General features: G+C 42.6%; 1 protein-coding gene across 2 annotated transcripts; it reads right to left on the bottom strand.

Moving 5' to 3' along the window:
* Nucleotides 1–683: 683 nt before the first annotated feature.
* LOC144612279 (CDC42 small effector protein 1-B-like) lies at nucleotides 684–23,473 on the bottom strand. 2 transcript variants are annotated; one of them, XM_078431849.1, is made up of 5 exons: nucleotides 23,262–23,473; nucleotides 15,115–15,402; nucleotides 10,375–10,479; nucleotides 6,768–6,871; nucleotides 684–4,317 (listed from the first exon to the last, which is right to left on the bottom strand). In XM_078431849.1, exons 2-4 carry the CDS (start codon nucleotides 15,166–15,168, stop codon nucleotides 6,794–6,796), a joined length of 237 nt encoding a protein of 78 aa, XP_078287975.1. In that variant the 5' UTR covers nucleotides 15,169–15,402; nucleotides 23,262–23,473; the 3' UTR covers nucleotides 684–4,317; nucleotides 6,768–6,793. The 2 variants fall into 2 exon arrangements, with proteins under 2 accessions (XP_078287975.1, XP_078287974.1); XM_078431848.1 differs by having other exon boundaries at nucleotides 15,115–15,399.
* Between the last annotated feature and the right edge of the window lie 1,593 nt (nucleotides 23,474–25,066).

The following is a 25,066-nucleotide window of genomic DNA, read 5'->3' as shown; positions in this document are numbered from 1 at the left end:
ACAGCCCAGCTGCCAACAACACACAAACTTGAGATGTGACATCATTGTTTTAGTTGGTCAAAATAGTAAAGCAGTATCATTAGAATATAGTCCAAACTAGCCCTCCTCCCAACAGTTTGGTTTTGGTAGCTTCAGTAATTTGTCCCATTATTTGAGTATCTGCCAGTTTCCCCAGCATAAGGAAGTGCATAGACCAGGTTTTCCTTCAAAGTAATAGGCAGACAGCTTTTCCTTGGTGATTCATTGGGAGAAAAATAGCCTGTAACTGACCCAGGTTACATTTCCAGTTTGTGTTAAATCAGCCAGGGATCATTGCAAGGGAGCTAATTTGGCACATCTTGAAGGAAAATCAAAAAGAAAGTCAGATCACTGGTCTTTCTGATCATTATCCAATGATTCCTGATGAGTGTTTGGGTGAGGATTGTTTGATGATTGAGAAATAGGACTTGGTTTAGCTTAATCCAACCCCCTCCCCTTATGGCAAAACACATGACTGAGAGTCCACAGGAGGGCAGCCCAGGAACCAGAAACTCGGCAAAACTAAATATTACAAAATGTACATTAAAAAATACAAATGGCCTGCTCTTTCCATGTACATCAGTGAAAAGAGATCAGGGACAAAGTCAGCACTCACCCTTGCCGAATTGCACAGATACCATTCAGCACTATATGACAAAGGCAGAGTCTATCCAAAGAATAACAGGCCTTTATTACCAACAGTAGCCAATCTACTTGGCATGCAGTGCGAGATGGAGATTTCAAGGCACCAACCCCACATTGGCAACCCAATCTCATCTGCACCTAACTAGCATTTATTTTTACTTCAATTCCAGTAAAGTAGCAGGTGGCTGGAATCCTGATAATAGCAGGAATAGTGATACAATATGCTTTCTTGTAAGTGTATAGAAAGGCCTTCTCCAGTAGCAGGAAATATTCTGAACAAATGTACAGGATGGTTGGATTCCACAATTGATCAAGATGGGTTGAATAAAACCTTCCTGGACCTTTTATCTTGTGATCTTGAACAGATTGAGATATTTTGCAAGCTCTTATAATCATAAAATGTGTGGTTGAACAACCATCAATCGCACAACATCTTCAGGTACCTCCAAACTCATTAACCGTGGTCACAGCTCATTTGTCTATCAATTAGTTCTGGCACCGAGATAGACTAAATTTTCTCAAACTGTAATTTTCCATCATTTTAGACCTACTAAATTCATGATACAAATATCCCTGGAGTTTGATGTTCACCTGGAAACAAGCCAAATCTATTTTTCAACACCATGAGAATCTGAGGAAGAGAGCAAGCATACAGTTCAGACACAGAACACATCCAACATTCATGATTACAGTACTAGGATTAAAATAGCTAGGGAAGCTATTCTGTAGGGAAGCAGTCCTGCTGAGTGCATTTAGCTACCTTCTACTTAAGCTGCATAATCAATACTCCATCTTGTGTCATTCCTTGAGACAATAACAAAAAAACAAGACCATTAGCTAAGGATCCTCCCCCACCCGAACCCGTTTCCTACGTGCAATCCAGTGATTATTGTAGTCAACTTCCCGTCAGATCAAACCGTCTACAGGAACCAGTTAATGAGAGACAAAGGTGAATCAAGGTTATTGAGGCAGGTTTCAGGGTAACCATTCCCTAAGCAGAGGGACTGAAATGCTAAATAATGGTAGCTAGGTTTGGGCAGTCATTGTGTAGCGAACTCAGTTATATTTACTTGCACAAATATTTTGAAAGCATGATTTTTATTTTCCAAATTATCCATATAAAAATAAATTGCCACCTGATCTTTCTAAATAATGAGTTTGAAGTTCAAACTTAAAAACAGAACTAAATTCAGAATCAGTATTTGTTAGGAGCTACCCGACTTCAGGTTAGGATGGTACCGACATCTAAATAGCTCATATTTCATACGACATAGGAAGTCTATGCAACCTTTCAAATAAATCCCTCAATTTCATTCACACATTTCCCTGCAATCCAATTCAGGGAATAATCATCAAATACGGCTATGAAGCTGTTCGCGAGGCATGTAGAAAGATACCAATCCAAGTCAAATGTCAGAAAAGGCAGTTATAAAACACAGGTTTGCCCTTGGACTATATGTTTACAAGTTATGTAGAATGTAACTCCGCAATACAAAAGAATGTTGAGATATATAAATAATTTGTGGGCAGATTGAACCAGAAATTAAGGTTCTTCAGACAGTCTTGGAAACATTCCTAACAGACAATTCTTCAGTTCTTGAAAGAATGAAGCGTCCCAATTTATAATCCAACAATCATATGCATTTTAAACAAGCTTCAATACAGTAAATGCTAAAATTGTTTTCTGCCACATTGGGTTTGAAATGTAGGACTATTCTAACCAAGTTGCTGATTGGAATGCTGTTACTGGAAAATAACATTGTTCTCTGGCACAAAGAGATGATGGTGGAGTGGAGGGATGTGGGTTTCAAGACTTTAAAGTCTTACTCTGCATTTGGCATGTGCAAACAGTTTTCATTAAATGCGGGAGGAAGTATTATAGAACAAATTGTCAACAGAATAAATGGATTAGATTAGGGTGAGAACAAAGCTCATAATGAGCACAAAGATCAGGATGGATCAGTTGGACTGCTTAATTTATTGCAAATCCTATTTAATAAATCAGTTTTTCCCAGTTTCTGCAATCGTATTGGGCTGTGAGACACAGATTGCGCAAAGAAATCAAGAACTCTGATTGACAGGTACTGCACTGAAACCAAAGGAAACAACAGTTCTTATGAGGATTTCATGTGAAACTAATGCAAAATATTTCTTATTAAAATAAATTCCCCTGTACCCATGGCTAAAATGGTGGATTACTAGCTGCAGAATATCAATTGGAATGTTCTATAAGGCAAAAGAAAAATGGTCTATAAACCAATAGAAAATGCCATGTAGTTAACCATGGATGGCATAAGTGGATAATGAACATGTCTTCAGAAAGTGCCATTGTTTGACCAATAGTTTTTGGCCGAAGCCTGTATTGTAACTGTGCAATCGGCACAGGTGTGCGTGACATTACATGGGAAGGGGAAATATGGTCATGTTGCAAAAAAAATAACTATTGCTGATCTGCATTAGACATTATTGTACAAATGTATGCAAATCACACTTGATAAAATGTCCAACCACATGTGGAAAATTGTTTGATGCCCTGTGGAATTGATTGACTGAAATATCTCCCATATGCTTGCAATTTGTGACTTTTACCAAACAACCATTTTACATGCAAGACTGCGCAGAAGCTGTCATATCAGGACATTCACTATTCAGGATCATTAGTAGATAAGCAGTTCTTACTTCACCCCCTCTATAGCAATCAGAACTGGCTTTCTTTCTTCCTCGTTCATCCTAAAGAGAGACTGTGTCCCAAGGCTAAATTTGGCCAGGATCAGCATCTTTGCTCTGCAATAAATCCAACCTTCATGAAAACAACTAGATGTGATTGTGGTGCACTTTACACACCACCAGAAAAGTGCAAATCTGAATGCAGAAAATCGAACTATATTTCTTCCTCCCTCCACCTCAGCTTTGAAAGCACAAAGTGCTTGTATGCAAAAAGCACCAGTAGATGTCCTCTTGAAAACTGGAAATATAAGGAACACTTATCTTTTTTTCCGTTAGGAACTTATTACAGATACTGGAGTCATAACGCAAGGCTGAAAGTTTGTTTGTGGAAAAATTGCAGTTTGCAAGATCCTTTAGTTTAGTTTGGTTGAATTTGCATCAGAGTGGCGAGGATATCATTGGGAGCCATTTGTTTTTTCAATGGGGACTTTTCCAGAAGTTTCCAAATGTAAGCAAGTTTTCAATTATTAAATTGTTTCAAACCTTTTTTAAGCTTCTAGGTCAACCCCAATCTAATGTACCCACCCCCAGCCTCACCAACACCACTATCCTAATTTAGTTAGCATTTATTTTAAGCAGCAGCAACTCCCTCCATCCTCAGCCAAAAATTATCGCATAAAATACTGTTTTACTCTTTCAACATACAGCATATCTAGCAACATGACCTGAAGTCCAAGGAGAAATAAAAATTAACAGATTTAGAAAATTTCTGAAAAGCATTCCAAGAGATTCAGCAGATCAATGTCCCTTCCTTGTTTAGAAAATTGCAGCGTTTAAGTTCAAAAGGACAAAGAACCACCAGTGCAGATTTCTTGAGCAGGATGAAAAACAGAAGTCCCAAGTATAAATTAGTCCAAACCATCAGAAGGTGACTTCTTGTAAAGAGCAATCAAGGAAGTTCATCTCGATCCATTGGCTGGTCATCACCTGGAAAATAAATGATTGGAAAAAGCCAGTTGAAGTTGTAGCATGTCAACACCAAGTTCAACTCAGATCAATATATACAAACTTCAATATTGGAGATATTTTCCATCAATATATTTAATAAACATGAATTTTACTGGACATTCTGGGGATAATTCCATCTCCAAAGAGCAATAAATATGTGGAAGTCATCTTAAGGGGCTAAAGCGAAAATATTTCACAATACCTTTTACGGAAGCTGGAAGTAAATATCAATGGATATTTTTACGGCATAGTCAGATTCTTGATTAGTACGGGTGTCGAGGGTTATGGGGAGAAGGCAGAATGAGGTTAGGAGGGAGAGATAGATCTGCCATGAGGATTTGGCAGAGTAGACTTGATGGATGGAATGGCCTACTTCTGCTCCTAGAACTTATGACCCATAGACAAGTGATAGTAGGCCGATATGGTGGGAGGAGATTCACAAGGAGATAATGTAGGGGTGGATGGAAACTCGTGTGGAGCAGGACACCAGCCTGCGTGCTGCAAATTATCTCATTATGTGCAGGTGGAAAAGCTAAAGGAAGCTAACAAATCAAAAATTACATTTGTTACGCATTCATATTCCATCCTTTCTGCATCAGCTCACCCATGAGCATTTATCAATAGACAATAGGTGCAGGAGGAGGCCATTTGGCCCTTCGAGCCAGCACCGCCATTCAATGTGATCATGGCTGATCATTCACAATCAGTACCCCGTTCCTGCCTTCTCCCCATACCCCCTGACTCCGCTATCCTTAAGAGCTCTATCTAGCTCTCTCTTGAATGCATTCAGAGAATTGGCCTCCACTGCCTTCTGAGGCAGAGAAGTATCAACATGGAAGTGGCCAATACTACCAAGCCGGATCTATCCACATCTGACATCCAAATATGTACATGCCTGGAGAGCAATCAAAAGTAAGAACCTTCACTATTCATGGGTAGCTATGCTAAACTTTCTGAAGACTAGACGACAAACTAAGATTAAAGATTCCTTATGACATGATTTTCTCTACCCACATATTCAATACTGCACTAATCAAAGCTCTTTGGTCCAAGTAAAATTTTAATGTTCGGCAGCTCTCAAAAACTACAGCTCAAGTTTCTACTCAGAAGATTACATCAAGTCATACAGCACAGAAATAGGCCCTTCAGCCCAGCTCAACTATGCCAACCAAAATGCCCCATCTAAGGTTATCCCATTTGCCAGTATTTGGCCCATATCCATCTAAGCCTTTCTTATCCTTGTACCTGTCCAAAGGTCTTTTAAATATTGTTCTTCTACCTGCCTCAACTCCAAACCTAACTTAACGTGTTATAATACTTGGCAATTTCCCTGTAAAAGCCAGGGCGGCACGGAGTTGCTGCCTTACAGCGCCAGAAACCTGGGTTCGATCCCGACCACGGATGCTTGTCTGTGCAGAGTTTGTACATTCCCCCTGTGATCTGCATGGGTTTTCACAGAGATCTTCGGTTCCCTCCCACATTCCAAAGATGTACAGGTTTGTAGATTAATTGGTTTGGTCTAGATCTAAATTGTCTCTAGTGTGTGTAGGGTAGTGTTAATGTGCGGGGATCTCTGGTTGGTGCCGGCTCAGTTGGCCGAAGGGTCTGTTTCCAAGCTGTATTTCTAAACTAAAAAAAAGTAAACACGCTTTCTGAGGGGGGAATTAGATACTCTTACAACACTTAAGCATCTAGACAAACATTTGAATTGCCAAAAAAAAAGCTAACTATGGACCAAAAGTGGATAAATAGGACTGGTATAGGCAAGTATGATGGTTAGCGTGAACTTGGTGGGTCAAACGGCCTGTGTCTGTGCTGTGTAGGAAGGAACTGCAGATGCTGGTTTCAACTGTAGACACAAAAAGCTGGAGTAACACAGCAGGACAGGCAACATCTCTGGAGAGAAGGAATGGGTGACATTTTGGGTCAATACTCTTCTTCAGAAGATGAGTCTCGACCCAAAACATCACCCATTCCTTCTCTCCAAAGATGCTGCCTGTCCCGCTGAGTTACTCCAGCTTTTTGTGTTTATCTTCTGTTTCTGTGCTCTACGAGTCTATGGCACTATTAGAAACTGCTTTATTGAAGCTCAGATCTCAAGTATCCCACCCTCAATGAATCGTGTATCTCTAATATTCTAACTCTCCCACTCTTATTCACCCCAGTATCTGGTTTTCTAGCTTGGTAATAATTTGTATGCCTTGTATATTCATATTTGATTTTCATGGCTTGTTTAAGACTGGTAGTTCAACTATTACCCTGCCCTATATAAAAGGTTTAATATCGTTTATATTTCATCAAGACTTCTCCACAATGCACTTTCACGGCTTTCCAAAGCAGTTGCCAGCAAATGCAGTACCTTTGAATTGTAGTGGCTATTGTGACAAACAGTTTGTCTCAAAGCTCTGAGGTCTAAGCATTGGACTTACTTGCTGCAATGACACCTTGAACTTTGCTATGGTCGTTTTGTGTCCGTAGTAGAATTTGTGACTAGTCCACTTTTGGACTTCATCCGTTCCTGAACAGATCCCGACTGCAGAGAAAAAAAGATACAATGAAAAAAAATTGCCCCAGCGTCATCAGGACCAAATATCAGAACACAACGAGCACCTCTCATTTATATGGCACCTTTCTAATCAATTCATAAACAAGGGAATTGCCGTTACATCACAAAGGATGAGCAGCAGCCAAATTGGACATAACAAAATTACATCAATTGAAAAACTAGACAACCAGATAATACTTTGGCAATGTTAAATGATCTCAAACAGAGAGAGATCAGAGAACAGAAATGGATTGTCGTTTCCTGCCAACCATCCAAAAAGAGCGACAGTGTGCTTGCACACAAGTAGTTAATGGCCAACAGGTAGATGAGACTAGGTCAGGGAGAATGGTCGGCGTGGACTGGTAGGGCCGGACAGGCCTGTTTCCATGCTGTAGTTGTTATATGTTATATGTTAACATGCAGGTGTAACAAGTACAAGGAGATCTGAATACAGGAATGACAAAGTCTTACTGCAATTGTACAAGACATTGTGCAGGAAATCTGGAGTATCATGTGCATTTTTAGTCTTATCTCTGAAATTTTTGGTTGTCTTGACTCAAGAGTGCAGGGAAGACAAATTTGTGGATGAAGATATACTGAGAATAGACCAGGCCTGGTTTAGACAAGGTCTACTTGGCCTTGTAGAAGAATGAGAGCAGATCTCATTGAAGCATACAAAATGTTTGCAAGAGCTTGATAAGGTAGATACGAGGTTGATATTTTCTCTGGTTGAAGAGCCTAGGATCAGGGGGCGTGTTTTCTGAATAGGGAGATGTTGGCGAGACTAAAATGAGGTAAATTTTGTCAGTGAACGATCAGAGTTCTATAACCCAGGTGGTTCTGCAGGATCAATCATGTATTCATTCCAAATAGATTTAACTTCAGAAATTGCTGAGAAAATGGCACTGTAATAAACATGATTTAAATGAATACTAAAGCAGACTAAGGGCCAGATAGCCTGCTGCCGCTCCTATTTCTCAAGTCACAGCTGCTTTCAATGCATGAGCATCGTTCTATAACTAAGGAGAGAGCAGCACTGTACATAGAGGATGTAGTCTCAGGAACAGCCAGTATAACTGAGCATAAACCCTCCAACCTTAGCAATCAAATCCTCAAATAATAAGTGACAATATTGTTACCTCTGCTAATTATTTGCTGTACCTAGATATTGACCTTTTGTAAATTGTGTATTGGGATACCCTGATCCCTTTGTAATTACTCATGATTTGGCTAATTTCATTGTGTTTTTCCTGCCAAAATGGATAATATTAATTTCCCCACATTATACATCTTTAGCAGATCTTCACTAATCACTGTATTATCCAGGTTGCTTATAGCCTCTTTAGGCCTTCTCACAATTTAGTTTCTCATCTACCTTTGTGTCACCAGTGAAGTTAGCAACCTTAGTAACTTTGGTGTCTTTATCATTGATATAAACTGAAAAATGTTGAGGCCCCAGCCAATCAGAACAAGACCTATATATGTCTCATGATTCACTCAATCTTCTACCCACACCAGTAAATTACTTCTTCTATTTGCAATAACTTTTGATGCACCCTTTATCAAAGTGCCTCATCTCTCAAAATCTATCCCTGCCCCCTGGAAATCACTGGCGTAACATTGTTAATAATAGCTCTTAACTTTTCCTTCTTGCACCAGATAAGGTATATTTCTGATGAAATTATATAAATTTGCTTTTATCTATGCAAAGGCTTTTAGAAATGTCATAACTTCTTCCCTTCTAAACATGTCACCCAGCCTACATCTGGCAGCCATTACACCCATGTGTCAAGAGCAGCAGTGGGTGTGCCAACATAACATCTGATGGAGGAACTGACAGTATCTGGCTATTGCCACACCCATCATGGAAGGAGCTAGGATATGTGGCACAAAGCCAGAGCTTCAATCCAAAGCATATGTACTGATCATTTCCAAACCTGTCCCAACCTCTTCTGACTTTTAGTCATGTCATTTAATTTAACAGCTCCAACCACAGATCCCAGAATGCACAAACCCTTGCTGCAGATTATAATGACTTTTGAATGTTTCTTCATTCCAACTCCCATTTCACTGTGTGAACACTCAATTTTATCTAAATCTACCACTCCCCCCCCAAATTTCTACTCCCCCAATCTGTCATAACAATGTCTCACAGTATCCCAAACCTCAAGCAGACCAGTTATTGTAACCTAGAGCAGAAAGCTGCCTCGTTTAATTAAGGTTCAGACAATACATAACCCATTATTGAGTATTAATTGATTGGCTGGTGGATGCCTTTGGTCAGTATAATGGACTCATTCTTGCTACGTCAATCATTAGCAGAACAATTTGAGACAATCACTTAAAAGAAATAGAGGTTGCATTATTACCCGATTGTGGGCCGCTCAATGGACCAGTTACAATGTAGGATATTTAAAGCAGTCTCCACCGTATTGTAGAAAATTGAGTAGTTTGGGGGCATTGTAAGCTCACACATCAGAAATAAATTACTGCTTAATCTGTTTGTGAAGTTCAGGGATAACATGATGTATGACACAGGAAAACTCAACTGCGCCAATTAACGCTGGTTTTGGGAACTTATCTACCAATCTATTTAAAAAATGGCAAATGACAATACAGCAATTGTTATGACAGGCTCAGAATTTGTCCATGGAATGGAAAATGAAATTACAACTGAACAACTGAGGGACTACGATGCAGAGAAACAAGCAAATAGGCAACAATTAGTAATAGATTGTGAATTATCTGTAATTTTTGAAACTGCAGGCCTGATCAGCCATGATAGCATCGAGTGACAGGGCTGGCAGGCTTCATGGTGGCCTCCTTTTGCACTTATTTTAAACTGTTCTGGTGTTCTCTGTCTCCCACATCTTCAATTCAAATTAACATGCTTTGCCAATAACACAAGCTGAAGAAGAGATCTGACCCGAAACGTCATCTGTTCCTTTTCTCCAGAGATACTGCCTGACCTGCTGATTTACTCCAGCTGTGTGTTTATCCATGAGCTCTTATCACGTGTAACCAACCACCTTTTATGTGGCACTTCATTGAAAGTTTTCTGGAAATCAAAATAATGCACCTACTGGTTCATATCTATTAACTCTGCTTGTTAAATCCTCAAGAGTTCTATTGTATTTGTCAAAAATGATTTTCCTTTTATAGAACCATGCTGATGATTTATTTGAATCATGCTTCTCTCAATAAAGAACTACGTATTCCTTGATCCTTAAACCAGGCCGCAAGTCCAACACTCTAGCACTTCCTCAGTACCGCACTGGTGATGTGAGCCTGTATTTCATTTGGATTGGGACTGGAATTGCAGCACTCCGAATTAAAGGGAACAGTAAAACTCTTACATAATTTCTCTCTAATAGCTTTGAATGTGTTTCAATCAAGTTATGTGGTGCATATTAATTGGTCCAGAGAGCATCAAATCTTGCTTTCAGTTTATGAAACAGTGGAAGTCTTGTCATTTCAGAACCACATCTCACCTTTGAAAATCCTTGGCTTGCCATGTCTCCTGAACCAACGTGTGACAAATGTACAAAGTTCATGGGCTCACCAATCATGGTTCTGTCGATCCGTTTCCGCTTTTTCTGCAACACAAGAACACAGATTAACAGTGAACTGCATGATGACTGCCATCTTTAAGAAACCCAACTCACTGGTACTCAATTAAATCCGCACCAATTTGAGAAGAGCATGTTCCTATTGCAGTATCTTTCTTGAGTTCCAACCCTTTTCTCCAACTATAGTCTTTTACCCCTGATTTCTAATTCTGTCTTCTTGCACACACTCATTTTCCATTGTTCCACCATTGGTACTATTCCTTCATCTGCCTAGGTCCTGAGTTCCAGAACATTCTTCCTGAAGTTGTTGATGGTAAATATCAAGTCATCTTCCTCTAGTGTGGAACAAGGGGTTGGTATTTAGGATTAGGAATAAAAAACTTTTTCCTGCAGTAGGCTGTGAATGTTTGGAATATTTTGGTAGCTCATTCCTGAAGAACAACTTGGGCCAGATCACGTCATTGTAATACCTATATCAACACAGGTTACTTACTGTTCTCCAAGCATTCTGTGGTTGCATTTCATAGCATAGGAAACACAGCACAGTTGCGCATAATCATCCTCCACAAATAGCAATGACTAATTTATCTGTTTTTTAAAAAAATATCTCAACCAAGTGTAAACATTGGTCACTAGGGCAGTGTTCAAAATGCTACATTCAACTTCTATCCAAGGGGGCAAGTGGAGTTTTTGTTTATCACCATTCCCAAATGGAGCCCAGCATGGGACCCATCAGCCTGCATTCTGTGCCTAGGTGGAATGACAAGCAAATTTCACATTCCAGATCAACTATCTTTAGGCCACAGACAGAGATTTAGACCAAAGGCAGTGCCAAAGATACTATTCCTCAGTAAGTCGAGAAATGAAAATGGAGAGCACAGGTCCATCCTCAATCCTTCATTATTTCCCCAAATAAATCTTGAATGCATCAAGCGGATTTTCAAAGTGGCAGCATCTCTTCAATAATTTAACCCCTTCGGGATATTTTAACTTCCAAAACTCCTTCCCCATGGTGTTTCTGAAAGTACAACAAGCACTCCAATGAGCTTGAGTTTAATGTGTAGCGAGGTACAGTGAAAAGCTTTTGTTGCGTCCTATCCAGTCAGCAGAAAGACAATACATGATTACAATCGAGCCATCCACAGTCTACAGGTACATGATAAAGGGGCAAAGGGGATGCATTAAATGGTATCTGTGAGGTGTCACTGAAGTTGAAGTGGCAGAGATTGCATCCCACCCCATCGTCGATTGAAGGAGTTATGTAGCACAAGTACGCTTTGAAAAACATCTTCCACAGATCATCCTCTGTGTCGTCCGCCTCCTACAATGTAATGCTACTTGCCTTTCAGCATTGCAGAGGGACCATACCTCCCTGATTCATTCTGTCTATCTCCACCAACATGAATGAAGTTTATTGGCCAAGTATGTGCATTAACAAGGAATGTGCCTAGGTCCTCCACTCACAAATGACAACACAAACATACAGTTAGCAATTAAGAATAAAGCATAACCACATCAAAACAATAAGGATACAACATTACAGTCTAAAAATGTGGGTGAAAATAAACCAGAGCAAAAAAGAGACTGCAGACTTTGGTTATTGAGAACTACTACTCGTGAAAAAAAGCTGTTTTTATGTCTGGCTGTGGCTGCTCTGACAGTCCAGAGTTGCCTGCCGGAGGGAAGTGCTTCAAAGATTTTGTGGTGATAGGGGTCAGAGATGATCTTGCCCACTCACTTCCTGGCCCTCGCAGTGCACAATTCGTCAATGGGGGGGAAGTTTGCAGCCAACAACCTTCTCAGCTGATCGAACGATCCGTCGCAGCCTCCGGATGTCGTGCTTGGTGGCTGAGCCAAACCAGACCATGATACAGAAGGTGAAGACAGACTCAATGATAGCAGTATAGAATTGGACCATCACTGCCAGTGGCAGATTGTGTTTCCTCAGTTGCCGCAGGAAGTGCATCCTCTGTTGGGCCTTTTTGACTGTGGAGTCGATGGTGGCCCCCCATTTAAGGTCCCTGGAGATGATGGTTCCAAGGAACTTAATGACTCCACAGATGTGACTGTGGTGTTGTTGATGGTGAGTGGGGGGAGGGAAGGGGTTGCTTCCCTGAACACATTCCAATCAGTGCAGTCAAAGCAGAACTGTACTTTTTCAATGCCCTCGCTCGCCCACCTTTTCGTTGTTCTGACCACAGGTTAAGCAGATTTTAGTTTCTGCCTGTATGTCGGAATAAGGTAAACTAAACAACAATCGGAGACCCAGAGCCGCCCAAGGAACAGAGCGATATGCATTCTTGATGCACTTCCTTTCTTATTACACATTCTGTACAAGCACAGAAGAGATAACACCTGCCCATTTCTTTCTTTCTTACACATCATCCAGTGACCCAAACAATACTCCCAGGTGAAACAGCTGTTCCCCTACCTACTCTGGTTCTCTAGAATATTCTACCCAAGAAATATTCATGGAAAAGCCTGGGAACTACAGACCAATGACCATCGTTGGTGGGCAGATTATTAGAGTGGATTCGGAAAAGGCAGGATCTACATGTGTTTGGAAAGACAAGAACCGATTAGGGATAGTGAGCATGGAAGTGTGCAAGGGAAATCATGTCCCACAAAGTTGATTGTGTTTCTTTTACTTTAATGAGGGCAGTGAAGCAGACATTGTCTATGTGGGATTTAACAAGGCCTTTGACAGGGTACAACATGGTAGGCTTGTCTGGAAGGTTAGATTACTTGGGACCCATGGTGAGCTAGCTAATTGGATACAACACTGGCTTGAAGGCAGATAGAGGGTGGTGGTAGAAGGTTGTGTTTCAGACAGTAGAGTGTTGTGTGCTGGGACCACTGCTGTTCATCATGAATGGTAATGCTTTGGATGTGAATGTAGGTAGCAAGGTTAGCAATTTTGCAGATGATATTTAAATTAATGGCAAAGTGGGCAGTGAAGGTGGTTATTTAAGATTGGTTGATCGATTGATTGTCAGATACAATGTAGAAACAGGCCCTGAGAGCACAGATTTAAGATGAGAAGGACAAGATTTGGAAGGGACATGAGGGATGACTTTTTTCACACAGAGGGTGGTGTGTGCATGGAATGAGCTGCTAACGGAAGTGGTTGAGGAGGTTACAACATTTATAAAAGTACTTGGACAGATGCATGGATTGGTATGGTTTGGAGGACATAGGCCAGGCACAGGCAAATGGGATTTCAATCATGGTCGGCATGATTGAGTTGGTCCGAAGGGCCCGTTTCCATGCTGTATAATTATGTGATTCTAAAATTATACGTGAAACTCAACCAACTCAGATAAACAGGTCCGGTCAGTTATGATCGAACAATCACCAACATTAATTGTTCTCTCTCCACAAATGCTGAATTTTAAGTATATCTCTTTTATTTAAGATTTCCAGCAACCGCAGCGCCAGTATCTTTCAGTGCCAGCATTGTTTTCCTTCCCTCGTTTGGTTCTCATTCATCTTCTTCTACTTGTATCTCCTCCAGACAGAACAACTCTCTTTATTATTAACAAGCCTTTATTATCCCCTCTCAGCAGACAACACCACCATTGTGTCATTTAATCAGTCTTGGTCTTGGGCACAGACAATCCCAATCAGACATTCCCTTTGCTTTCTCCACCCCACACCCTTTTCTGCAACTTAAAATGTGACGGTTTACGAACTTATCTTTAATCATAACCAGGAACCAGACTAAAATGTGAACCATTTTCCTCTCCAGAGAAGCTGCCTGGTTTACTGAATATTTCCCGTTTACATACACTTACAGAAGACAAGCCCCTTTCCATTCTTTTAGTCTCATGTAAACCCTAAACAATTCTCTCCCACCCCCCACCCCTCCCCCCGCTCCAAAAAAGGCTCACACCCTGAGCTCTTTCACCAAGCAGCAGGAGCTCATCCAGTAACACCCAGTTTGATTGTTGGCTTGCCTTCAAAATACGTAATATGCAATATGCCGGCACTGCTCATTTGTGGCTAATTTCATCCCCCCCCCCCACCCTGCAATCATCACCGAGTCTATTGCTGGGGGCCCTGGCTGGAGTTAAGGATCTCTGGGTCTTGTTTTTCCACACGGTACCAAGTCCCACACACCCTGATAATATTGAGTGGTTAGTATTCATATGGAGTATAAGCAGAGCCTATTTGAGCCGAGTGGCTTGTTTTATGCTGCAAAAGCATTGAATCCCTATATCATCAGGAGTCCTCTATTCAGCCCATCACCCACTGGCTCAAAGTGCTGGAGTGACACAGCGAATTAGACAGTATCTCAGAAAACATGGATAAGTAACTTTTCCAGCTGGGACCGTTCTTCAGACTGATTGTGGTGGGGAGGGTGAAAGCTGGAAGAGGTGAGGGCAGGAAAAACTCAGCAAGTGATAGTGAAAGCCCCTCTCCATCATTTATTCCAGACCCGAACTGAAACTGCCCCTCTCAGATGGCCATTAAAAGGTCCATGAATTATACTCCCTGGTGACCTGGGCAAATAATTATCCTTCAAACATCACTTTAAAATAATTTTATCATCTCATATTTTCCCAGCAGTTTGGGGGATTTATTTTGGGATGTTCATTGACTTTTTATCTATAGTTCATACCATAAAATAAATAGAAAAAAATGTTTTCATGTTTGGCTTACCGGCTGGGCCTTCTCCACTTCTGAACAGCCAAAACATAACCAAAATTCGCTCATTTCTCCAAAGGATTCCTCCAACCAAAAATCAGATGACCGGGTGAGTCTTTTCTCACAAGAAATAGGCCCCAGGAGGCAGAGGTTGACCACGGAGTTCACCCCCCTCTACCCACACTGAAGGAAGGGGGGGCAGCTTTCAATGTGGGCGAAGGTCCACAATTGGTGAATGTCAACGATCAGGTCGGCAGTTCCCTGGAACATCAAATTTCCCCTTCACACCAGGATCGAAACCTGCTTTGAGGAGAAGAAGATGATTAGTAATTCAATTTCTGGTTCAATTCTGGGTAGGAAACTACAAAACAGAATTCTCTCTCATGCCTGGAGACATTTAGCTCTTTCAGAAATGGATAATTCATTGCAGCTCAGAATTAAATCGCTCTTTTTCCCTCCTTCACCTGGCATCCTCTCTCCCAAGCATTGATTTGTAGAACACCAGGACCCTCCCCTGTGTCAAAACCTCTAATTCAAGCAGCCAATCTTGATAGCAAGTCTCAACCAAGAGCATTGGACTAGTCAGCTAAACTGCTGAGAATGCAGGCATGCCAGTCGGGTGATGATCGAAACGTGAAACATTTGACAAGAACCTGTGAAGCACCAAGAATGTTTTACTACTAGAAGTGCAATGTTTCCAGTGTCATGCAAATTCCAGTACTTCTTTTGAAGGGAAGGAATGCAAGTTAATATTTCTCCCATGCAGTGAATTCCCCGGAATACTGAGACCACCAATGTTAATTTCAACTGATTTGTGAAGGGTTTTTAACCTTTGTATACGATCCAATTTTAAATTAATCCAGGCACGCTAAGACCGAAGTCTTTAGAAAGAATTTAATAAAAGACTCAACTCCTCTCATACATCTGATTGGGCTTTTACAGCTAGACCGGTGACAACCAGATTATTTGGGGTTGGGAAAGCAATCAAAATTAAAGAGTTGCAGCCTTAAGAGTATGGCATTGGATTATTACTGTCATGTGTATGTATATGACGTAAAGGTTGGCTGTGTTATCCAGTCAGATCATACCATATACGAGTACAATCAAACCGTACACAAGTACGATGGCCAGTGCGAACTGAGAAAAATAAACAGTGCAGAACAAATTGTTACACATTTGAGAAGGAAGGATAAAGACAAATAGGTTATGTTTATTATTGCAATGTGTACTGAGCTTTGCTTTGTATGCTATCAAAACAGATCAGTAGGCACTGATAGGCACAAAGTGCTGGAGTAACTCAGCGGGTCAGACAGCATCTCTGGAGAAAAAGGATACACAATGTTTCAGATCGGGACCTTTCTTCACACCATGCATTAAGGTTGGGGGGGGGGTGGGAAGTGGGGAGATAGGCAACAGCCTTGGAGCATGTTAACAGTCAGTTTTACTCAAGGATGGGAAGTGAGGCTGAGCCAGGTGGACGCTCTAACCTTTCAGAAGTGTGATACCCGAGTTGGAAGCTGTTCCTGAGCCCAGTTACCAGCACAGTCCGTAGCCTACTATGACTTGGCAACAATTCAAGTGCTCATTCAGATGCTTCTTAAATGATGAGAGTGGCTATCTCCATCACCTTCTCAAGCAATGCTTTCCAGATTCCATCCCCCTTTGGGTTAAGAAATCCTTCTCCAGAAGATCTCCTACAAATCTACTCCTCATCGTAAATCTCAGGGATATACTTGGGGAGGAAATATACCAGATGAAGATTTCTCATCATTTTGCATACTTCTAACTGGTCTCCCTCGAACCACCTCTGCTCTAGGGTAAACAAGTCCAGACTAGTTCAGTCTCTTCTCACAACTGAAAATTCAATCCCAGGCAACATTCTGGTGAATGCTGTCTGCACCCTCTCTACCCCCAATCACATCTTTCCCATGGTGTGGTGTTCACAATCCCACACAGTATTCCAGCTGTGGTCTACTGAATGTTTTATAAAGTGTAGACACAATGAACTGTAGATAGTAGTTTACAAAAAGATGAAGTGCTAGAGTAACTCAGCAGGTCAGGCAGCATCTCTGGAGAACATGAATAGATGACATTTCCAGCCGGGACCCTTCTTCAGACTTAGGGAAAAAAATCTGCAGATGCTGGTTTAAATCTAAAGTAGACACAAAATGTTGGAGTAACTCAGCGGGTCAGGCAGCATCTCAGGAGAGAAGGAATGGGTAAAGTTTCGGGTCGAGATCCTTCTTCAGTCTGAAGAAGGGTCTTGACCCAAAACATCACCAATTCCTTCTCTCTTGAGATGCTGCCTGACGTGCTGAGTTACTCCAGCATTGTGTGTCTACCTTCCCTTCTTCAGACTATTTGTTTTATAAAGTTGTATCAAGATCTGTGCGCATGTTTTGGTTCCCCTCATCTATGACAGAATATGGTAGTATTGAAAGCAGTTCAATAGGAAATTCAGCAGGATTATCCCTGGGATTTGTTTAGAAGAATGATCTCATTGAAATATGCAAAATTCCAAGGGAAAATGACTAGAGGTTGAGATGTTTCAACGAGTGAGAATTTTGAATAAGGAGGTGTAGTTTCAATTAAGGGTCTGGTGGCCTATAACTAAGGTACATAGGAATTTCTTGTTGCAGCATGTGTGAATTGCCAGTATCCTCTATACCAGAGTTGCGGAGGATAGATAATTTTTTTAAAGATTGGGGAATTGAGGGCCCCGGTAATCTGGCACATAGTCGGGCCCTAGAGGAGATTAGCCATGATCATAGATACAAAATGCTGGAGCTACTCAGCGGGACAGGCAGCATCTCTGGAGAGAAGGAATGGGTGCCGTTTTTGGGTTGGCACAAGGGGCCGAATAGTCTACTTACCCGATTGTTGTGTTCTCTCTGCTCTTATGCTCCAAGCCCCAGCCAATAACAAAAACTAGCATCCTGTATGCCTTTGTCACAATCCTGTGCTGCCAAGTTCAGAGATCTTTCCTTCTACACCAAGGTCCCTTTCTTCCTCAATACATCCAAGGGGCCAACCATTCGTGGTATATATCCTCCCTTTATTAAATATACCCCCCCCCCAGCCCAAATCCCCAAATGCATCACCTCATACTTGTTGCCAGGATTAAAGTCCATCTGCCATTACCCAGCCAAATTTATCAGTTGATCATTCTTTAGTTTAAAAGAACCCTCCTCTCTGGAATTCTCTGCAACAGAAGGCAGTGGAAGCCATTTCATTGGATGTTTTCAGGAGAGAGTTAGATTTAGCTCTTAAGGATAAAGGAATAATGGATATAGGGAAAAAGCAGGATCGTCGTATTGATTTTAGATGATACGCATGGTGGTCATATTGCATGGTAGTGCTGGCTCAAAGGGCTGAATGGCCTACTCTTGCATCTATTTTTCTATGTTTCTATCAACAACATCAATGTTCAACATCTGATAACTTACTAATCGCACCTCCTACTTTCACATCCAAGAGTCAGTAATCATGGGTTCAATGCCCACTGCAATCACCCAAGCATAAATTCAGCAGTGCCAGAGGACTAGTGTTGGTTAAGCACTGCACCACTATTGGAAGGACCATCCATAAAAGAAAACTTTAAACAAAAGCTTCATCTACTCGCTCAGTCAGATGTAAAAGCATCTCCTGCTCTCTGGTTCAAAGTGATGGAGGTTCACCCAGTCCCCAGACTCCAGGGCCAACCTTTATCAATCAAATAACACAAACATTGCAGATAGTCGGGCCATGCTCACATTGCTTTGTGTGGCACAGACTGCCTGCTGTTATTCATACGATATAGCAATAACTGCAATTTGCTGCAAAGCTTGTGGGATCCACGGGAGAATTAGATGACACAAGGTCTTTGCACTTTCAGATCTGTTGTCACATCCTTAGATGTAATGTGCTTTTGTACCTCCTAACAAAGGACAATTCTGAGGTGCAGTTACTTTTGTTATGCAGGATTCGTGACAGCTTGTTTGTATAGCAAGATCCCACAGCAGCAGTCAATGTACACCAGCAGTTCATACAGTGGTGAACTGATGTTAGACCAGGCCAAAAAAAAAACTAACTGCAAAGATCCTTGGGACATTATTGGTGGAAGGTGATATATTTTGATACCACACCCAAAGGGAGAGAGATCAGACTGGTTTGCTGGTTAAAGGACAAATTAAATCAAGGAGAGAGAAATCTGATTATAATGCAGTCTTACACTCGTACTATCTGAATTTTTCCACGACCTATAGGCTGCCTAACGTCTTCAGATAGCTAGTATCCCAGTCCAGCATACGGAAAAATACGAGGTCAATGAAGGACTTGACAGGATAGATGCAGGGTTGACATTTCTCTGACCGGGCTGTCTAGAACTTGCAGTCAGAGTGTCAAAATAAAGGGTCCACTCTTTAGAACAAAGAAAATTTGTTACGCTGTGGAGAGCAAACCTTTTAAATTCTCTCCCCAAGAGGACAATGGAGACTTGGTCGCTGTGTGTGTTCATGACAGAGAGAGAGATTCAGGAACTCAGTGCAGAAGGGGTTACACAGAGCTAAACAAACAGCTATGATCATGTTGAATGGTGAGTCAGACACAAGGGACTGAAAAGTTTACTTCTGCTTCTATTTAAAATATATTTACAATGGAATGGCTGAACAAGTTTTCAGGGTTTGAAATAAATGTTGATCTCTGCCTCAAAACTCACGTGGGGCAAGGAGTATAATGTAGAAGCTGTGCAATTCTCCATTTTGAAAGAATGAAAAAGCAATTTAAATAAAATGAGACAACAATATAATGTGACCTGAGAGTTCTCCTACCTGATGCACAGAGGGGGGAGCACCAGGTACAGCAGGCAAGGCTAATGCAATGTTGGCATTTATTACAAGGGACATGGAGTATAAAAGTGGAGAAATGTTGATGTGACCTTACAGGATGTTAGCAAGACCACACCTGGAGTACAGAATACAGTTTATTTTTCTGTACCAGACCTATATTAAGGTTTATCTTTAGGGATTAGAGGAATGAGACGCGATCTTATGCAACTTAAAAAATATAAGTGAGATTGACAGGGTAGATGCCAAGAGGATGTTTCCTCTTGTGGGGTCATCTAGAATGAGAGTGGGCCTAATTTCAGAGGTTTAGTTGTGGCAGCTGCAGAGGCAGAACCACTGGATATTTTAAAGACAAAATCTGATAGATATTTAAATGACAAGAGTGTGGGAAAGTCATATTGAAGGCAAGCCATGATATTGAATGCTGGAGAAGGCTCAATGTGGATAATTGACCTACTCCTAAGATAGACACAAAATGTTGAAGTAACTCAGCGGGACAGGCATCATCTCTGGGTTGAAGAAATGTGTGACGTTTCAGGTTGAGACCCTTCTTCAGACATTCTTCAAGTTTTGAAGATGGGTCTCGACCCAAAACGTCACCCATTCCTATCCAGAGATGCTGTCTGTCCCGCTGAGTAACTCCAGCATTTTGGTGTCTATCTTTGGTTTAAACCAGCATCTGCAGTTTCTTCCTACCCCTACTACTGTTTGTTCGTATTCTGATGAAATCCTCACTGCCAGTTGACCTATTGATACTTTAGCTTGGCAGGTCAAAACCAGCAGAACAACTACACATTGTGCGTGTGCTTTCCCTTGTGCATGTCAGATGGAAGAACAGACACTGGGCATTCTGGGTTCTACATTATTGGCTGGCAATAGTGTCTGCAGGAGACTCAAACTTCGACGTTTGGTCTCGCCGATGTAAAGGAGGTAGCAGCAGGAGCACCAAATAAGGCAGATGAGATCAGGTCTCACCTGCAAGGGTTGCTGGGGTTCCTCTGAGGAGATTTAGAGACAGGTGTTACATCTCCTGCAGTTGCAGGGGAAAGTAGATCATATGGTCATAAGGAATAGGATGGGCATTCGGCCCATCAAGTCTACACCACCATTCAATCATGGATGATTTATCTCTCCCACCTTAACCCTTGGATGTTTTCTAGAATTAGGGTAGTACCTGGGGAGAGGAGTTTTGGTGGCAATCAGTGTGATGAGTTTTTACGATGGAGAGCAAGGTGGAAGCAGATATAATACCTCATCTATTAAATCCGGTGTTCCCAATGTGGCCTCCTGTACATCAGCGAGTCCAAGCATATACTCTGTGACCGTTTCGCTGAACACTTACACTCGGTCCACCAAGGCCTACTGGATCTCCCGGTTGCCTCAACCATCAACCCCGGCAGCGAGTTGTGGACACCAACCACCCTTTGTACAAAAAGGTTGCCCTGCACATCTCCTTTAAACTTTGCCACCCCTCCCTCACATAAAAGCTCTGCCCTCCAGTATTTCATTTTACAATCCTGGGGAAAAAGATTCACACTGTCTCCCCTATCTATGCCACGGTAGTATTGTCAAAAAAGGCTTTGGTACATAGGCCTTTAATAGTCAGGGTATTGAGTAGAGAAGTTGGGATGTTATGTTACCATTGTACAAGACATTGATAATGCCACATTTGAAGTACAGTGTTCAGTTTTGGTCACTCTGCATTAGGAAAGATGTTAAACTGGAAATCGTGCAGCGAAGATTTGTGAGGATGTTGCACGACTTGAGGGTCTGAGCTACAGGGAGAGGTTGGGCAGGCTAGGCCTTTATTCCTTGGCACGCAGGAGGATGGGGGACAAAGTTACAGAGGTGTAGAAACATAGAAAATAGGTGCAGGCGTAGGCCATTCGGCCCTTCAAACCAGCACTGCCATTCAATAAGATCATGGTTGATCATCCAAAATCAGTATTCTGTTCCCGCTTCCTCCCCATATCCCTTTTATTCCGTTAGCCCATGAGGGGGGTAGGGTGGAAGGGGGGATGTACAGAGTCTTTTCCGCGACTAGGGTAATCAAGAACAGGAGGTTGATGGTGAGAGGGGAAGGATTTAATAGGAATCCGAGGGGCGACATTTGCACACAGGTGACGAGATAGCGGGCTGTCAGAGGAGGTAATTGAGGCAGGCACTACAACGTTTAAAAGACATTTAGACAGATACATCGTTATGAAACATTGAGGGTGGTATGGCAGGCAGGTTGGACTGGCGTCGGTAGGCATCTTCGTAGGCGTGGACAGGTCGGGCCGAAGGGCCTGTTTCTGCGCCGTGTGACTCTAAAGTTGGTAATTGGCTCCCGAACGCCCTTGGAGAATATGTAACGAAAAATGTCTGGCGGTAATTATTAACACCCAACGCTGAGAGACAAGGGGTGACCTTGAAATGTGCAATAAACTGCCCACTCATACATCCCCACATCGTCGGAAATAACAGCAGATTCAACCACTGGGGCTCTACTTGTGATGAGAATGCCGGCGGCACTGTGTTCAACCCAAAGACTCGTCTACATAGAGGTGACGGTGAAAACTAAGCGAACGATTGGGAGCGGCGCAGGGGAATCGCTTCCATTTCATATGCACTCAATTTTTGGAAAAAAATGCGTCGGAACTTCCTGACGTGGCGAACGGCGCTAGAGAAATCTAAGGACGGGGAGCCTAGGGGTTTCGAAAGGCAGAGTCGCGAATGCCCGGGATAGAACTGGTCAGAGGAGCGAAGTGGACATGATTGAGTAACCAACCAACCAGAGTCAACGGGTGTACGGAGAGAGAGCGGGCGGACAAGGAGGAAGTGTGGCGAGGCGAGTCTTACAACACGGCCGTTGCTCAACCGCTGCCTGTGGCATCCATTACACAAACAACACCGGCACTTGCAACCTTTGCTCAATCGCCTTCCACTGGAAGCGAAGTGCCCGCCCGCCAGTGTTGGGAAACCCAACGCCTGCCCCCCTCACCCGCTTCCCAAACCCCACTCTCTCTCCCCCCCTCTCACTCACACACAGGTTTAAGTGAAAATTCCTTGAAGAAATAAAACAGAAAAGGTGCTCGCGGACGCCGCCTAATCCACGGGCGGTGTTGTAGTAAAAAGCTTGGCCCTTCAGGAAGTGATTCCAACGCGCATTAAAACTAACCAAAGATGGAAACTTTTCCCAGTCCCTGCCTCTCTTGTTCACCTCCGGTTACTCGCCTGTTCTGGGCGCCGGCAGTCCCACTCAACCGGTCGCTGCAAGAGTTCCGACAACAGGAACACTTGCCTTTGCGTTTCGATGCAGGAAATGAAAGGGGATTTCAACTTTTACTCTTGACTTACCCTTCACCGGCGGCTCCGGGTCCAAATGGGCTGAAATTCAAGGTCGTCTCAACAGAAATATCAACACATACGAAGAGAGGCCATTCCGAGTTCCTCGGCCGGATCCTGCCCTGCCCTGCCCTGTGAGGTGTGGCTCAACTCTCGCTCGGTGAGAGAAAGAGAGAGAGAGAGAGAGAGAGTCAGTGCAGCCTCTCTCGCCCTTTCCCACTAGTGGTGCAGGCCGACAGACAGACAGACAGAGCGCCACCTCGGGGTGTAGCGAGCGCACAGTCGCACCAGAATAAATTGCAAGCCTTTTACAGATACCTCCACGACAAGACAAGACGATGCATTCACCGGTTTGCGAGAAGCTGACACTCTGAAGAAGGGTCGGTCACCCATTATTTCACTCCCGAGATGCTACCTATCCTGCTGTTACTCCAGTATTTTGTGTCTTTCTTCGGTTTAAACCAGCATCTGCAGTTTCTTTCTACACCCTGACACCCTCAATAGACAACCGACAATAGGTGCAGGAGGAGGCCATTCGGCCCTTCGAGCCAGCACCGCCAATCAATGTGATCATTCTCAATCAGTACCCCGTTCCTGCTTTCTCCCCATACCCCCTGACTCCGCTATCTTTAAGAGCTCTATCTAGCTCTCTCTTGAATGCATTCAGAGAATTGCCCCCCACTGCCTTCTGAGGCAGAGAATTCCACAGATTCACAACTCTGACTGAAAACGTTTTTCCTCATCTCAGTTCTAAATGGCCTGCCCCTTATTCTTAAACTGTGGCCCCTGGTTCTGGACTCCCCCAACATCGGGAACATGTTTCCTCAACCCGACATCCACACCCTGACACCCTAACCTCATCCTCACCCTGACACCGTCCTTTATAGCGGTATACAGAACTGCACACAATACTCTAAAAATGGCCTAAGCAAAGTTTTATAACATTTACATTTATACTCAACACCCTACCAAATGAAGGCCAGCGTGTAGCACGCCTTCAGTGCCAACCTATCCTCTTGTGTGACCACTATCGGAGTTGCGGACTATCACCACAAGATCCCTCTGCACATCAATCCTGACAGGATCCTGACATTTACTTTATAACTTCCTCTTACATTTGACCTCCCAAAGTACGACATCTGAAGAAGGATCCCAACCGGAAACATCACCCGTCCTTTTTCTCCAGAGATGCTGCCCGTTGAGTTACTCCAGCACTCTGTGTCTACCTTTGGTGTAAACCAGCATCTGCGGTTCTTTGTTTTGTACCTGACATTTGTATCTGGATTAAACTCCATCTGCCATTTTTCTGTCATATTTCCGATTGACCTACTTCCTGCTGCATCTCACTCCCTATATACAACTCTGTGCCAATTTTTGTATTATCTGCAAACTTACTAATCAATCAATCATAAGGTCACAAGTAATAAGAGCAGAATTGGCCATCGGCCTATCAAGTCTACTCTGCCATTCACCCATGGCTGATTTATCTCTCTCTCTCCTAACCCCATTCTCCTGCCTTCTCCCCATAACCCCTGACACCCGCACTAATCAAGAATCTATCTCTGCCTTAAATATATCCATTGACTTGGCCTCCACAGCCTCCAGTGGCAAAGAATTCCACAGATTCGCCACCCTCTGACTAAAGAAATTCCTCCTCATCTCCTTCCTGAAGGAACATCCTTTACATTTTGACTCTATGACCTCTAGTCCTAGACCCTCCCACTAGTGGAAACATCCTCTCCACATCCACTCTTTCCAACCCTTTCACTATTCTGTATGTTTCAATGAAGTCCCCCCTCATCCTTAACTCCAGGCCC

The sequence above is a fragment of the Rhinoraja longicauda genome, chromosome 44 (genome assembly GCF_053455715.1).
Source record: "Rhinoraja longicauda isolate Sanriku21f chromosome 44, sRhiLon1.1, whole genome shotgun sequence".
Classification (NCBI taxonomy): Eukaryota; Metazoa; Chordata; class Chondrichthyes; order Rajiformes; family Arhynchobatidae; genus Rhinoraja; species Rhinoraja longicauda.
This window is presented reverse-complemented; position numbering and strand designations above follow the sequence as displayed.